Source organism: Amblyomma mixtum, chromosome 10 (genome assembly GCF_055824585.1).
Source record: "Amblyomma mixtum isolate Tamu chromosome 10, ASM5582458v1, whole genome shotgun sequence".
Lineage (NCBI taxonomy): Eukaryota > Metazoa > Arthropoda > Arachnida > Ixodida > Ixodidae > Amblyomma > Amblyomma mixtum.
The window spans coordinates 19,244,981-19,260,960 of NC_143021.1; the positions used below are offsets into that span (position 1 = coordinate 19,244,981).

At 49.3% G+C, this 15,980-nt stretch overlaps 1 protein-coding gene across 1 annotated transcript in view; it reads right to left on the reverse strand.

Annotated features, from left to right (window-relative positions):
- LOC149325280 (uncharacterized) overlaps nucleotides 1–6,211 on the reverse strand; it is a 56,192-nt gene extending 49,981 nt beyond the window's left edge. Inside the window, exons 1-2 of the mRNA XM_089563902.1 lie at nucleotides 6,175–6,211; nucleotides 65–139 (exon numbers count right to left, since the gene is read on the reverse strand). Of these exons, the coding sequence (XP_089420028.1) occupies nucleotides 65–139; nucleotides 6,175–6,211 (112 nt within the window). The remainder of the gene's footprint in view (nucleotides 1–64; nucleotides 140–6,174) is intronic.
- Between the last annotated feature and the right edge of the window lie 9,769 nt (nucleotides 6,212–15,980).

The following is a 15,980-nucleotide window of genomic DNA, read 5'->3' on the forward strand; positions in this document are numbered from 1 at the left end:
CCGTGCTCACAATTCAGCTTACCGAGACTGGCTACGGCGGCGCCGATATTTCAGCGAGACTTACTTGAGCTTCGCCGTATCCGGGATAGCGGGGGAGCATCTCGCGGGCTGGCGGTTATCGGTAGGCCAGGCATGGCGCCTGCGTGGAGACGTGACCAGCGTGAGGGGACGTGTATTCCAAGCACCCGTTGCGCGACCACGGATATTTCATTTGTAGTGGCTTAGTTGCGTTACGCCACAGGCAATACGCAGCTGCGGCGTCTGAAGGAGGCTGGGCGTGTAGCCACTCAGAATGCGGGGTCCATGAATATAGATTTATCCACCTCGCTAAAGGTACATCTCTGCCTTTCAGTGCACGCACCACGATTAATCTCCACGACTGACGGCTAAGCTTGTGTAGAATTTATTTACAGGTATGCACTTTCTGCCAGTGAAGGTTCTAGCACACAAAAGTCTACGTGAAATCCATCCGTGAGTCATTTGTAGAAGGCCTCTTCGTTATCCTCTGCGCTTCACGTGGAAATCTTCGAAACAGTGTGCTCAGTACGCTGTGTCATGAAGGGATGAAATCTTAATATCAGTAACCTTGCGTGCAGCTATCTGAAGAAAGGCAACAGCCATCGAAACCAAGGAAAGCATAAGGGCACGCGTTATGCTTTCCTTGGTTTCAATCGCTGCTGCCTTTCTTGCGATGGCTGAATACCAGGTTAATCATATAGATGGCTCGTGGGTTTCTTCCACCACTCACTTGCATACAGCTAGTATTCTTAGAGTGCATTTATTTGTCGCTTATTGAGCTAAGAAGCCTAGAGTAAAATAAAACCAGCATATCAACATTGTCTGACTAAATAGTAATACACATTCTGAGTTCTCAGGTTACTACATAATGCGGGTGTGGGTGGCTGAAACGGTTGCTGCATGTCTATGTTTTTTTTGTTATTGAACACAATGTCTTGACAGCTGGATTTTGGTAGGTGCAGAATACGAAATAGTTCGGGTACTGAAGTTTTGATGGAATTAAATATTCTGATGTTGTTCAAGCTGACCTTCGGCTTTCACTTACAAAATATGTCGAAGCGGTTGCCTTCGCTACAACACAACAAAAATAAATACGTAATGCTTATTTATACCAATCAGTCTGGTACATCTGCCACCAATCACCAAGAGCCAGCTGTTTGTCTCTGTTGGGGTGAGGCCGTAGTGAAGCTGTTCTGACAGCTCTTTTCCGTACTTCCTAAATAATTTTTGCTGAGATAACGAATGAGAAAATGCTCTTACGATGGAAATTTATTAGGGTACTAGGAATTGGTTTTGCTTTTTTTAAAGTCATGCTTAAAACATCACTTTAGTTTGAAAATTACAGCCCTGTAATTTCAACATTTGGATGTCTTTTATCATGTGTATGCGATGTTGTGTATTGTGCAGCCTTGGTGCCTCACTCAGTTCCCTAAGAAGTTATGCGCTGGGGAGTGCTGCTGCCAGATTCTACAATTTCCACCTCTCAGCTAGAGTGCTTGTCAAGCATGGCGCAATTTTTAAGAAGAGTTGCATCAGGTGTCTGGGAAAGTATTAAGAGCTGTCCATATCGGACAGGGTTTTCTTCAAAGGCGGTCACAGCTCGCACTGTGTGACAACGCTTGCATCCGCACTCAGCTGCAGGACTCACTTCCATAAATTTTACATGTTGTCACGCTGTGATTAATATATGCGATCATTTTTTCCGCTTCAAGTTTGATTGCGCACGGCAAGAAAGCTGTTGTAGTCTATCATTTCTTCTGCTGCTCTTTGGGACCCCAATTTACTTTCAGTTTGTCACTAGAATGTGTAACGACAGGTGGGCCTAATGTGTAGAGTATGGTTTTCTCTGCTACTGTAGTTCTGTAGTTACTGTTGCATGTGCGTAACTTGACCACGTTTCTATGTCGGCAGCTGCGATTGCCATGTGACTGTTACGTGTACAAGGAAGAAAACTCTGTTTCCTTTGTGCCTCTATTCTGGTGGCAGTCGTCGAAGTAAACGGCTGCACTCCGCCTACGTCTTCGTTCTTAACAGATGGCGACGAGGATGGGATAAGTAAGACAAGACGACCGCCAACGTTGGAAAACTGCTGAAGTTCTGCCCGGTGACCGGCAACAGTGACCTCTACCTGGAAACGTTCGATTAGCTTGCTGCAGCAAACGAAATAGGTGGAAGAAGTTGCCAGTCTTCCTAACTGTACTAGGACCGCAAGAAGCCCACCGAAGCTAAGTACGAAGGTGCTGCGAGAGCACTGCGGCAACACTATGGTCCGAAAAGCTCAGCTGTCACTACGCGATACCACTTCTACCGACACTGGCGGCGACATATTAACTAGCGCGAATAAAACAATGGACAGAGACAGAGAGGCAGACGAAACACACACCAGCGTGTGTTTCCAACTTTCTTGTTTAATTTCTACAGACAGAGCGAGAAGGCAAGTGAAACCATAAGCCGCTTCATCGTCGAACTCAAGATGCTGGTTGCGGTATGTTTTGAAAGCTTCCTGGAAGAATCTCTGAGGGAGCTGCTCACTGCGGGACCACGAACGGGCTCCATTTGGTGTCGCCTCCTCGAACTACCAGACGATAAGGACACCTGGAAGATGTGTGCAGAGTCGCCTGTGCCTTGGAAACGGTGCTGAAGGACATCATTGACATGCTGGCCAACAGTACCGATGCTAGTTTCGAGGATGTGCACTAGCAAAGTAATCCTTCAAGCCGAGGACGGAACGGGACTGAGCCATTTAGCAGTGAGGGCGCGGCTTCAAAAAATGTACTACCTTTGAACTGTGGATGAAAGACTGTTAGCGCGTGTCACAGATGCGGGGGACACAGCGTAGTCCTACGGTATGTTCATTTTTGAAAAGCAGCTGTTTTAACTTCGGTAGGCGCGGACATGTCGCGAAAATGTGTTTTAAAGGGTCAGTCTACTGAATTTTATCGACCATATTTTCTTTGCGGGAACCGATAGCTCTTTACTCAAATTACCGTTTAGCCAACTGTGGTGCCAAGGAGTGCGGTAGAACATTTTAAAATAGAATTTATTAATGTGGGAACACATCTGTATGAGATGGTAGTCTCATCTGGCAACCATCTGCATTTCCGCCGCGCGGCGACAAACATGGCGGCGCCCGTCGAAGCCGGACCTCTCGCTTCGTACTGAATTCTCGTTGTTGCTGCCTTTTTCAGTGCGTTCACTGGCCATAAATTGGGCGCCTGTCTTTCGCTTCGTCTCATCTCACCTATAAGAAAACATATGAAAGATAAATTTGCTTTATTTTAATAATTAGAGTGACGATTCTGCCGCTCCTAGGCTTAAGTGGAGAGTCGGTTTGTTTACAGGAATGGTTCCCGTCCTGACGACCAGATGGCGCCACTATAGGCTGAGTTTATTTTTGCGTCTCTGCTAGCATAAGGTGAACTAAAAGTGGGAATGTGCCTGCGTTTTGCGTACGTGTAACTATAAATATTCATGTGATTTACAGAAAAAGCGAGCGGTACGCCTTCTACAGTTTACTAGAACAAAACGTGCGTTTCTCTGACATTGGGGCATACAAATGGTACGTAGTATATTCACTTAAGCTTCTACAAAAAAGACTACCACTTTCTTGAACAAAATGAACGTTTGGGGTCGCCACCATGCTTCTTTACGCGACTTTTAACGCCGAAATAAAATATAAATTCCTGCCTAAACCGGGCGCAGACCCCTCGTTATTGATGTTATAGGGTGCCAACTACCAGAATATGCCATTATTTATACACTCATCTCGGTGAGTAGACTGACCCTTTAAGAGATGCGTTCACGCCATTGAGAAGCAAATAGCAGAACAGGATTTTCTAACGATTTGCATTACAAGAAAAGCAGGCGCAGGGAGCCTTCCTCTCACTGCGGTTACGATGATGCTAAATGGCAAAGAAATACCCATTGAATTGGACACAGGAGGCGCAGTCACGATCATGTCTGAAACAGACTTCGGTGAAAACTATCACCTTGACTTATACTAACGAGAAAGTTGAGCCGGAAATGTACAACGAAGCTTCCACTTGTGTGAACAGGGTTGCGCATGTCGATGTGAGTCATGGAAATCAAAGGTTTCGTTCGCTGCTCGTCATTGCCAAGCACGAGAATGGTGCGCGCATTCCGACGCTTTTTCGGCGGGACTGGCTCGTTCAGATTAGCGTCTACCTGCATGACGCGGTTGCAAACTTGCGTGAAGTGGTGCTAAGCGTCCAAAGTAGGCCGGCGCCAAAAAGGACTTTGGACTCTGTGAAAAAATTAAAAGAATAGCACGCTGAAGTTTTCGTGCATGGGTATGATGCGATCAGAGGATTCAAGGGAAGCATATATATGAAAGAAATACAAACCCTGTTTTCTGTAGGGCGAGACCGTACCATGCGCCTTACGAGAACAAGTAGAAAAATAAATAACGGAACTAGAGAAAGTTGATGTCATATACCGGATTAGATATAACACATGGACAACGCCACTAGTCATCGTGCCAAAGAAAAATGCAGAAGAATAAAGGATATGTGGGAACTAAAGAATGACTGCCGATGAAGCAATTGAAGTAGACCACTATCCTTTAACTCTTCCTGAGGACATTTTTTCGAATCTTGCCGGAGGAACTGTGTTTACTGGTTTTGAACTTTCAAAGGCCGACCTCCAGCTCGAGCTAGAATAGCATGCACAAGAGCTGCTCCCGTTGAACACGAAGATTTGACTATTTAGGCTCCGGCGGTTACCATATGGCGTAGCAAGCGCAACAGCCATGTTCAAGGCCGTAAGGAACAAGGTGTTGCAGGGCATCCCTGGCACCGCGTGTTACTTAGATGATGTGCTGATTGCTGGCAAAGAGCAAGCAGAGTGCTACAGATGTACAGAGGAAGTGCTGGGCGCACTAAGCAGATACGATATCCGAGTAAATGAAGTAAAATGCAAATTTTTTCGAAAAACTTGCATTACCTCGGGTACGAAGTAGACAGGCATTGTCTGCATCCAGCTGCCGATAAAGGCGGTTTGTGACCGCCGAGACCGGCCAACGTGACTCAGCTCCAGGTATTTTGAGCCTAGTAAATATCTATGGGAAATTTTTACCGAGCCTAGCAAACTTGCCAGTACCACTACGCCACCTACTTCGCAAGGGCTCAGTATCGAAATGGTCGCGTCAGCGTGACGACTCCTTTGCACAGTGCAAGCAGCTACTAAACCAAGATAGCGTCTAGGAACTATATGACGTAAGCTGGCGCAGACCTGAAACTGTTTATTGGCTGAAGTTGTGTCCAAAACGAGCCTACTACACTGTGGTTGCGCGTATTTCTCAGGAGCTAGCAGTATGTAACACGTTGTGCTAACAAAGAGGGTTCGGTATTCAAGGTCCATTTAACTCTGGAAGTCTAAATGCTCGAAGAGGTGCCTAAAGGTAAGGCAAGACAGGAGACACAATTTCTTAAACAGGAGGTATCAGTGTGCGTCTTTATGCTGTCTTCCGAAATTCAAGAGCAAAAGCAAGGGCAACTAAAATTCAAGAGCCCAACTAAGAAGACAAGAAATCAATTGTAGCCGGCAATAAGTTTGTAATACAATGGTAGTCCAGGCCGTTTAACGACAATATCGTCCGCGATCTACACCGAACTGTAGGGGGCTGCATTGTGACAAACTTTTCCCGAAAAAGGAGGGAAGCAGAATGTTCGTAAAGCAACGCAAAAGGCACGGTACACCAAACAACAGAATTTACGTGCGCTGGTGACTGGCCTGATTTATCAAGATTCATTTAGAACCAACTAAGCAACATGTTATCGTATACGCATCAGTCAAATACAGCGTTACTCACAATAAAAATGGAAATACAGGGCAAAAATCGCTCGATTAGGATGTGGTGTCACGTCGTCTTACATTTCACGTCGCGACAGGATCAGCAGTGATGATCTTGTAGTGATCACCTTGGGCTCACAGGCCCCCTATGGCACGGCGCACAAGGTTGCTCGGGACTCGCCTTGTTTAGCATAGTTTGGGTGCGGGAGATTGTATCCAGTTACAATACTACTACGCATGTCCTGCAAAGTCTGCCGGTAACCTGGTGTGCATGCGCGTGATTGCAGCAATGGCTTGGCTTGATAACGGCCGAGCGAGCTGCTTCGCGGGGGAAATTCAGCGTACCTTGGTTCAGGGCTGTACCGCTGCCCCCTGCGCGCATAGTGGTTTTGGCGGCCCGGGCTAGCCGCGTCGTATCAGCGGAGCGGCGTCCTTTCCGGTTCCTCAGTGGAGGCCCACCGGTAACGAAGAAGCGGCGACAGACGTCAGTGGCTGGGACGACCGCATGCGAGAAATTAGTATCGCGTTGACTTGAGTATTCCGTCTCGTGTCTTGCACGAATGTGTTAGCACGACGTGCTGCTGCGTGGTTTGTCAGACCGAAGTAGTGTTCCATTGTCTCGTCAGCCACCCCGGTACTTGTGTTTCGCATGTGTGCATGAGAAGGTTTTGCCGCAGCCGCCGCAATATTATGTCCGTTCTAATTTAAGAGTAGCTCGGGCGTTAGAAAGTTGTTGCGCAACGCTGAGGCTGAATCGTTTGAGCAGTACACCGTTAAGTCTGTTTTGTTGTGCAGTTCAGACCCATTCTGTCAACCCGTCATAACCTGTGTGCCATTTGCTGCGTTTGGCGTGTCCCTGTATGTGTTTCTTTCTGTGTCCTGTCTAAGTTGTTCCGCAATTCACTTATATACTACGCATAACCAACTAGCCCGACAACACGCTCTTCTGAAGGAGCTTCTCTTAATCTGTAGTCTTCGCGCGCACCGCAGAATAAGTCGATCATGAGCTCGAGACCCCTCATCTAGTATTTGTTTGCAGCCAAAGTGCGAATGAGACAGCTCGAGTATCGTGAGAACAGCTGTGTGCGCAGTCCGCCTCGATTTGACGCACGAAACCTTAACTATGCTCACACGTCAACCATCTTCCATGGCGTGCTGTACAAGTCGCACTGGACTTGAGAAGAAACAGTTTTGGCCCAAAAGGAGTTTATTCAGACCTTCGATGAAGAAGTGATGCGCCTGCAAAAGTTCGCAGGGCATCTGTTAAACCCCGCGAGGTAAATGTGGACTAAGGATTGTCTCTTCTCCTGTCGTCTGCTGTGGGAGATAGGTATTTTGAGAACTTTCTTATGGGACAGCAGTAGAATACGCAGATGCAAAACAGCAGTAGCTTACCGGTTCGGGCGACGTTCGGCTGCCCGAGAATTTGCTGTCACGGTGGGCCCGTGAGACGACCACCGTGAAGCGGACGGTGCGAGACGCCGGCGTCTGCGAAAGCGACCGCACCGTCTGGAGACCACGGCCGCCTACAGAACCCCGGTCTGCCTTCGCGACCCCCCACACGGCCGATTTCAGTGCCCCTTGGAAATGCACTGCGAGCTCGCGCAGCGCCGGAAGACCTCGTTTTCTTCGCCACTGCTCAAAATTTCTTGCTGGAATCTCATCGACTGCCTAGCTAAATGTTACAATATTTTCCTTTCTATGCATTTTTACATTTTGAATTAATCATTTCTTCCTTTCACTCTCTCTCCTTCATCCAAACTTTTATCCCTTTTCAGTCCATGCTCTACTTGAAGTAGAATTCACTGGTGGTGTTGTCCCGTGTGCTTTTCTTTTCCCTTTATTATGTACAGGTGACTAGCAACCTCTGCCTCCCGATTCTTGGCCAATCCCCCAGTGTGGGTATGTGTCATCTTTTGAAAGGCTAACAACAACGACAACAAGAGAGAGGGAGACGGAAACAACTTTATTGGCTCCAAGAACTGGGTCCAAGAAGGGGGAGTTGGGGTCAGGAGAAGAGTAGATGGTGGGCCCTCAGGCAGCTCTAGGTAGCCGAAAGGCCTTGTTCTTCGGCGGCCCCCATGACCCAACTCTCGACCCGGAGTTGCTCTTCCGGCTGTGAGCTGCGCAGAGCAGCCTACCATCGCTCCTGTCGCTAAGCCACCTCTAAGGGGGGTAGATAAATTTGGTAAGTCCGGGAGGGGTCATCAGTTCAAGGCTGCTGCAGTGGCTGCCGTCAGCCTGGCGTGGTACATCAGCTTGCGCTGGTCATACAGGTCCGAGCTGGAGAGCATTGTTTCGTAATGGGCGGAGATGGAGTTGGGGATAGATTGGTCTAACTGGTTGATTTGGAACGCGCTGGCACCCAGGCAGGCCATGGACGTTCCGGTCGTATTCCTGAGAAAAATCAGCGGGTAGTTTTCGGCGTTTACTTCTTTTGAAGCGATAGCTTCACTACGCCAGCCTCCACTTCGCCTCGTCGAGCGTGGTCGCACCTCGGCCCTTATGCCCGTAGCTGCAGCTGTGTGCCCGTGCCGCCGCAAGAGTCGTTGCCTAGCAACCGCCGTGGTGGACGCCCGAACTGCACGGAACAGGAAGGGAGGGAGACTCTTGCCATCTCTTGGAATCCACTCAGTTACACTTAAGGAACAGCGGTTATCTTGTCTTCGCATTTCATGCCCCTCCCAAGCCCACTTCTTCCTCTTGATTTCGACTAGGATGTCAATAACCCGCGTTTGTTCCCTCTCCCAATTAGCTCGCTTCTGATCTCTCAACGTTGAAACGATCTTAACGTTACACCTATCATTTTCCTTTCCATAGCTAGCTGCGTTGTCCTTAACTTGAGCTAAACCAACCTCGTTAGCCTCCACGTTTCTGCCCCATAGGTGAGTACCGGTAAGATATAGCTGTTGTATACTTTTCTCTTGAGGGATATTGACAAAGTGACATTCATTATCTGAGAGAACCTGCCTGTCTGTGTGACTCGACAGCGTTAATGAGACCCGTCACCAGTCACTCTTGCTCAAGCAGACGCGCACACTGCTTCCTCTTTCACAATCGCGATCATTATGTGAAAGACCATGTACGGCGTCAGTGTCATACGCTTCGGTGCACCCTATGCCGACGCTTTGGGCACACACGTGAGAACTGCGTCATGAGCTACGCTGACAGGTTGTGCTAGGGTAACTGGACACATGCAGCTGAGATGGATGTGCCGGATGTTCTGGACGCGTCGGGTGAACTGAGTCATGAGCTCCCAACGGAAGGTGGATCAGTCTTCTGCACCAAATAACAGCAAGAAAGTGTCTGCAAGTACGGACCATCTGCGGTACCCGTCTCCAGACCCATAGCCATCGGACCCGGGTCTGCCTGGGCCTGCCACTCCGAGTCCTGTGCATGCTGCACAGGAGCCATCTGTCGCCCAGTGATCCCGACAGATGGACATTCCTTCTGTAGAGTCAGTGGAGGTGCTACAGCCACTGAATGTGCGGCAAGCCTGCTCCGCCGAATGCCCCTTCGTCGCCGGAGTGCAGCAGTGTGTCGACTGAAGTGTCAGCCTCTAGCGAGTTTGGTGCGCCGTCGGCTGTCAGCGTGTTTGCGAGCGACGTGGTCCGCTAGGCTTCGTGGGCCGAAGCCTTGGCGGTCTCGGAAGAGGCCATGGACAACAGCGCACCTTGAAAGCGTCCGGCAGATGAAGAAGTGTGTGTCGGTGGTGATGAGTAGAGGGCACCCCAGTGTGGTGGCTTCGGGGAGGGTAACCTCGAAACGGAGAGCCCTATTTGCCCTACAGGCCGCCGATTTGCAGGCCGGCCATCCCAGTACAAGGGATGGGGTCCAAAAAGACAAGCACCAAAAATAGCGAGCGTTGCAGGAGTTCAGGTCACTGCCCTTAACTTTGGGGGTATGCGTAACCGTTGGAGGCAACATCACTTACGACATCTTTTAAACAAATTGGATGTGAGTGTGGCAGCAATCCAGGAAACTAAACTGTCCTCTGATGAGGAGACTAAAGTTGCTCTCGAGCCTTTTTGGCCGGAATTCAATGTTATCATTAGTCACTCGAGAGGCTTATCATGGGAGTGCATGCTATTCCTGGCCAACACACTAGGGATAACTACCGTACCTTATTGCATAGCTGTTGACGGGCGAGTTATCTGCTGTGACATCGCAATTTCGGGTGTACACTGGCGAATAATTTGTGTTTATGCCCCCGTAAAGCAGCAAGATAGAAGGCTATTTTTTTCTGTCGTTAGTTCACCATTTGTGCACGGATCGCAGAATCAAGCTTTTGGGTTTTTTCAGTTGTGCTTATAAGGATAAAAACCGTGCAGTGTTAAGTGAACGTTATGACCGTACTGCTGCTTTACCTACTGATTTGGCATGTGAATACAACTTAGTGGATGTTGAACAAGATAGGGGCCATAAAATTCATTTAACTCATTTTCAGCGCTCCTCTAGTGCTCGGCCTGACAGGATTTACGTTTCAGTCGATATGTTAGCCAGTTACTGGGTGCGGCCTATATTCTTCAGTGATCCCTGCATGGTGCTTCTTCAGATAGGGACGTACAGTAGGCGCATGCTCCACTCTCGATGGGAGCTGTGGAAGCTGAATAGCTGTCTGCTCTCAGATAAATCTTCAAACTTGCTGTATCTGCTTGCTTGGACACATCGTCACACGGTGATAACTCAGTTTTGCAAAAATGGTAGTTATTTAGAGAAGAAACGAAAAACTTGTCATTGAAGGTTTAGCAAGAATCGCATTTTCGAAGAGACATCACCTTAGTGAGCTCGGGCATACTTTAGTTGAGCTACATGAGTTAGAAATAATTAGCCCAGGTGCCTATGTAGAAGATATCACTGCCGTAAAAGCAGAGCTTTGTTGGGAATGGGAGTCCGAGCCAGGAAACGGTCGAGGCGACGGTGAGTCAAACGACTTTTATGTATAGTATGTACAAGGGCTTTTACATGATACAAGGGTGAAGAGCACCACGGGCAGGCACACAGAAGAAGGGCGGCCCCGGCGACGAGCGTAGCTCCGGCGTGATGGCTCTTCTGCTGCCCGTCTGCTGCTCGGGTTCAGCGCGGCTCCGTTTTTATAGCCGCTGGTAACGGTTACGGCAGCCAGCCGTTCAAATCCTCCAATCACTGGCCACCGTTCAAATTAGACCAATGGTCGAGAGCCGGCGAGCGTCGGAGGAGTTCGCACCGACGGAGAGGAGGAGAGGAGGAAGGGTCCGTGTCGGCGCCGCGGCGGCGGGATGAGTCACGCTGCATGTCGCGACTTGTCCGAGAAAGCCTGGGCCTGCTTTGAGCGTCGGCGAGCGCGCAGCGCTTGTTTCCAGGGAGGCCAGCCAGCGAAATGGGAGCTTCGGCACAACTGCACCACCGCCGCCAGACAATGCGCCACGAAGACGAGCTACTTCCGCGTGGCTCGGATGCGGGGCGCGCTCGTACGCCAGGCTCCTCCAAGCTCTCGTCCGGTGTTCAGCCGCAGGTAGCTACAGGCTCCTTTCCGTGAACAGGTCCCGCTCGTCAGGACAGGATCACTGCTCCGCCGCCTTGTCGCCCAGGTGACTGGACCAGCTTCGCTCGGTCCTTCGGAAGAGCTTGCTTCTCAGCATCGGTCGTTGATCGTTCTGCAGGTTGCCAAGAACCGACCGACAACAGGCAACACCCAACACGAGCAAGTGCCCTCCGTCACCCGTCAATACACCAGACTTGAAAGTCACAAAACTCTGTTGGCTACATTTCTGTCCCCTTTTTGTTCCCTCTTCTACAAGAGACACATGTGGGATACAAGGACTTCAAAGTAATTAACTCAAACAAAGCGTCAAACACATGGAACACTTGGAATGAAATGAATGCAAAATAAATTCGCTCTCTTGAGATCACTCGGCCAGAAAAATAGTCAGCTGAGGCCACAAATGAGGATATCAATTTTTTTTCCCCGATCTACGAGCGAACTTAACAGCTGTTCGCGAAGAGACAAAATGTAGGTCACGAGGAGGCGAAGCCAGCCTTGCTTAGAACACACGGCTTAGTGCGTCTACGTTCGCGTTTTCCTCGCTTCTAACGGACGGTAAACGACACCCGCTACAGCGGAAACTAGTGACTCTGCCTCTTTCGCTGTGCTGCGCTTTTCTCTCTCTCTCTCTACTACCGTGGTAGCTAACGTCTCTGCCGCTTTCGCGGTAGACGCGCTTTTCTTTCTCTCTCTACTACCGCGGTAGCTAATGTCTCTGCCTCTTTCGCGGTATACGCGCTTTTCTTTCTCTCTGTACTTGTCTTTCCAGTTTCTACGGGAGCTACAGTACGAGAGCGATTCGCTTTCATAGACTGGTAACTTGTCCCTTTCTTTGCGCTTCGCGCGCCAGTCGCGACGTCCCATAGCGAGTGCGCAACGCTTCCGATGGGACCGTTCTATCTTTCTGTTTGTTCGTGGTGGCAAGTGAGATCCACGAGTCCTCGATTTCTCGCGCACCCGTCCTTTTCGGTCGATGCGAGGACCGCATCTACCCGGCCTTTTGAATTTGCGCCTACTAAATGGCGTTATTTCCACTCGCGGCTTTCCATCGCGATAACTAAGCTTGGTAGAGCGCTTCGGCGGTTTCTTTTTGTCAATTATCCTGACCTTGTCACTGCGGCCTCGTACCGACTTTCGCTCTTTGAGCCGCACAGGCGTTTTGTCTGCGCGCGCGTGCCGCTTCCTATGGGACCGCGGTGTCTCCCGTGACTGCAGCGGAAAAAGAGAGCCCGCATGAGAGCACGTGCCTTTGCGCATCTTGCTCTCTCTGTGCTCGCGGCAAGATTCACCCCTGCCTCGCTCCTTTATTTTGAGCTTCTTGAGCAGCGCTCTCTTGTATCTCGGTTTCATCCCTTGATACTCTTTCTCGCGTGAATGCTTGTATGCTTTCTTTTTGCAGTTTATTCTACTGCCCAGATCCATGAGCCTCGGCACACTTATGCGCTTCGCTCTGCGGATGCCTCGCACATTTCTTTAGCTCTGGTTCTGACGCTATTCACAGGGCTGACAAAGTGACTGACTTTACTGAAGTCATTTTGCCGGCGACGCTGGCGCTTCCGATGGTGGAAACCCGTTTTCGCGCGTTTGCCCTTTCTCTCTTTTCGGCGGCGCCCGTCTTTCTTCTGCCTGCCTTTCATCTTTCGGCGGCACCACTCTTTCTTTTGCCTGCCTTTCATCGTCTTTCGGTGACAGCTCTCTCTCTCGAGCTTGCCTTTACTTTCCTTTCGGCGGCAGCACTCTTTGTCGGTCACCTTGTGGTGATAGCTCACTTTTCGGAACTGGCTGTTACTTTCCTTCCGGTTGCAGCTTTCTTTCTCGTGCTTTCCTATCATTTTCTCCTGAGGAAGCACATGCTGCTTTCGTCGCCTAGGTTCCTGTTCTCTGACAATGTCACTGTGATTCTCAGCCGATTCACGTGCGCTACCTAGATCAGACCTGTCTTTGGCGCCTTCACTAAGTTCCTCAAAGCTGCGCTCTTCCTGCTCAGCGTCTCTGAGTGCGCATTCGTCCTCATCTTTCTCGGAAGGAATGACGTCTACAGCCCCCATGTCGTCTGGAACGTTCTGTACTCCACTGTCGTCCAGCACCTTAGTTTCTTCAGGCGCGGACGAACCAGTGTTTTCAACTGACATGAGTGCTGGTACACAGTTCTCGTCATGCTCCTGACGTGTTTCAGCCAATTTCGGATGAGGGTCCGCTCTGCACTCAGTCGCGGTGTTCCCGCTACTGCAGCTGCTTTCTGGAAAGTCGCAAAGCTCAGAGCAGTGCGAAAGCACCGGACTCGTTTCGCATCGCTCGCTGCAAACACTAGCGCACAACTTAGCGTCCGCAAACTCTGCATGCGCCCGCTTCCGTTGATCATAAGTGTCGGGTTTCTGCATTTCTGCCGAACGCGTTGCACAACACGGTGTGCCGTCCTCGTTTACTTCGCTTGCGTCGGCGCAGGCCTTTTCATTAATGTCCAGACGGACGTCCTCTCTGCCCTGTTCAGCAACTTCTCCTGCTTTCGACTCGCTAGGAGATCCGCTTTCGGGTAACTCTGCCGCAATCTCAATGGGCGCGACCTCTGTGATTTTACCGTCCGATGCTGTGGCTACCTTATCCGATGATATAGAGGTTTTCTCAGTTGGCGAATGCGGGGCAATTCCCACTGTTACAGCAGCAGTTACATCTGCCACGTACGGACTACCCTGTGCCGCACTGGCAGGGCTGCTCTACAGCGACGCACTCTACCTCTGTGTCACGATCTTCCGACCCTTCAGCATTTTCGAGGCACTCTAAAATGTCGGCTTTAAACTGGTAGGGAAAATCGTTAAACGATGGGGTGCTATTCTCTCGCAAGTACCTTTTTCGAAGGTCCATCGGTGACACGTTATACCTCGCCAGTAAGAAGCTCTTCAGCTCATCGTAGTCCGCCAAGCCACCGTCCAACAGGCGCTTGACAACGTCATACGCTTCGCTAGAAAGCACGGCTACCAACTTCTGTGCCCAACCATTCCGCTCAACGCGCTTTCTCTCGCAGACGCGCTCGAAATCTGCCAGATATTTCGCCATATCTTCGGCGATCACGAAGGGCTGCGGCCTGTCTCTCAGCTGCTGACCGTTGGTCTCATGCAGAGCGGACAATGTTCTATATCTCTCATAAAAGATCTCGTGTGCTTCAAGCTCCAGGTCCATCAGTTTCTTAGCGCGAGCACGTCGTTTTATCTGAAGCTGCCTCTGTTTTTCTGCCTCCTCGCGCTCACGTTCTGCCTGTTCGCGCTCTAGCTGCTTCTGTTTTTCAGCCTCTTCGTGCTCACGGCGTTCTGTGATCTCTTCCCAGGCCTCATTGGCTTCCTCAGCCGTTGGGAGCTCCGGCACTACAGCTTCAGCAGTTTGAAATCGAAAGATATAAAGGGGCCTTGATGAGGTCTCAGACCCGTAGGTTTCTGGATGAGCAGCCATATCGACGGGCTCTGAGTGATGAAGGGCAGACTGCTCTTGCTAAAGAAATATTGGAAATTCAGTATGAAGGATGCACATACAGCGCGTTGATCTACTGTTCTTGAATGCTTTCTTTGACCATAATCGGAAGCTGTTTGGGGGTTGTGGAGGGCAAAATTGGGAGGTCAGATTACAGTTCTTTGCTCGAAGCCTTACCTCGAATTGGCGGTGAGGAGCGTGCTGTAGTTGAGGGACCAATCACTTTGGACGAAATTAATTGTGCCATTTCTTACCTGGCCATCCGGATCAGGAGATTTTTCACCTGACGGCTCAGAAACGTCCTGGGCCAGATGGTATTACTAGCGAGTTCTATAAAACATAAAACGTTTGGTGCCCAACTGGTGTCACAAACCTGTCTAATCTGCACTTACTCCAGAAAAAGCCTTGAGATGTGTAACCAATGTTTCTTACCATTATCTTTCCCATGATCTCTTTTTGCGATATGGTAATTCGCCCATTTTCAAAATGTATAGTTGCAGATTGCCGGTATGCTTTAAATTCCCTGCTAAAACCAGCAGCAACATATTAGCGAAAATCGCGAAGCTGGAAAAGAAACAATCTTGTCGCCATACCGGTCATGGTGAAACGTAGAATGTGCTCACGCCACGAGGAAACTACTGCAAGGAATCATTATCATACATGCTTCGTTTGTTAAATTGGCTGCAGCAAGAGACATTTGATCCTTTTTTAATCCGAATTCTAAAATTAAGTTATTTTTGCCAGTTTTACCTATGTGAAGTGTGAAGTAGGTCTTAGTCGTTCCCACATAATTTGTTTTCAATGACAACTATTTATCATGCTCATTCACCTTCATTTTCAATATCTGCTGTGTCCTCAATAACTGCTCAAAATCTTAGTAATACTTGTGTGTTCGCTTTTTTTCTTCTCTTTTTTGAGCTATGAGACACTTGTGACATATCCGTATCTGTGTGAATGCCAACTTGTAAGTGGGCAGGACCCGCGTCAAGCCGATGTGAAGTGTTTTTTTCCCTGTCTGCTCATTTGAAAAGGGAAATAAAAGAAAAGAAGTGAATTTTCTCTTGCCTTTCGCCTGTTTTGATGGAGGTTTTTCAGGTTTCTTATGATGTTGGTTATTTGCCTCCCACTTTCTCTTGTGGACATACTATATAAATTCTAAAAAGCA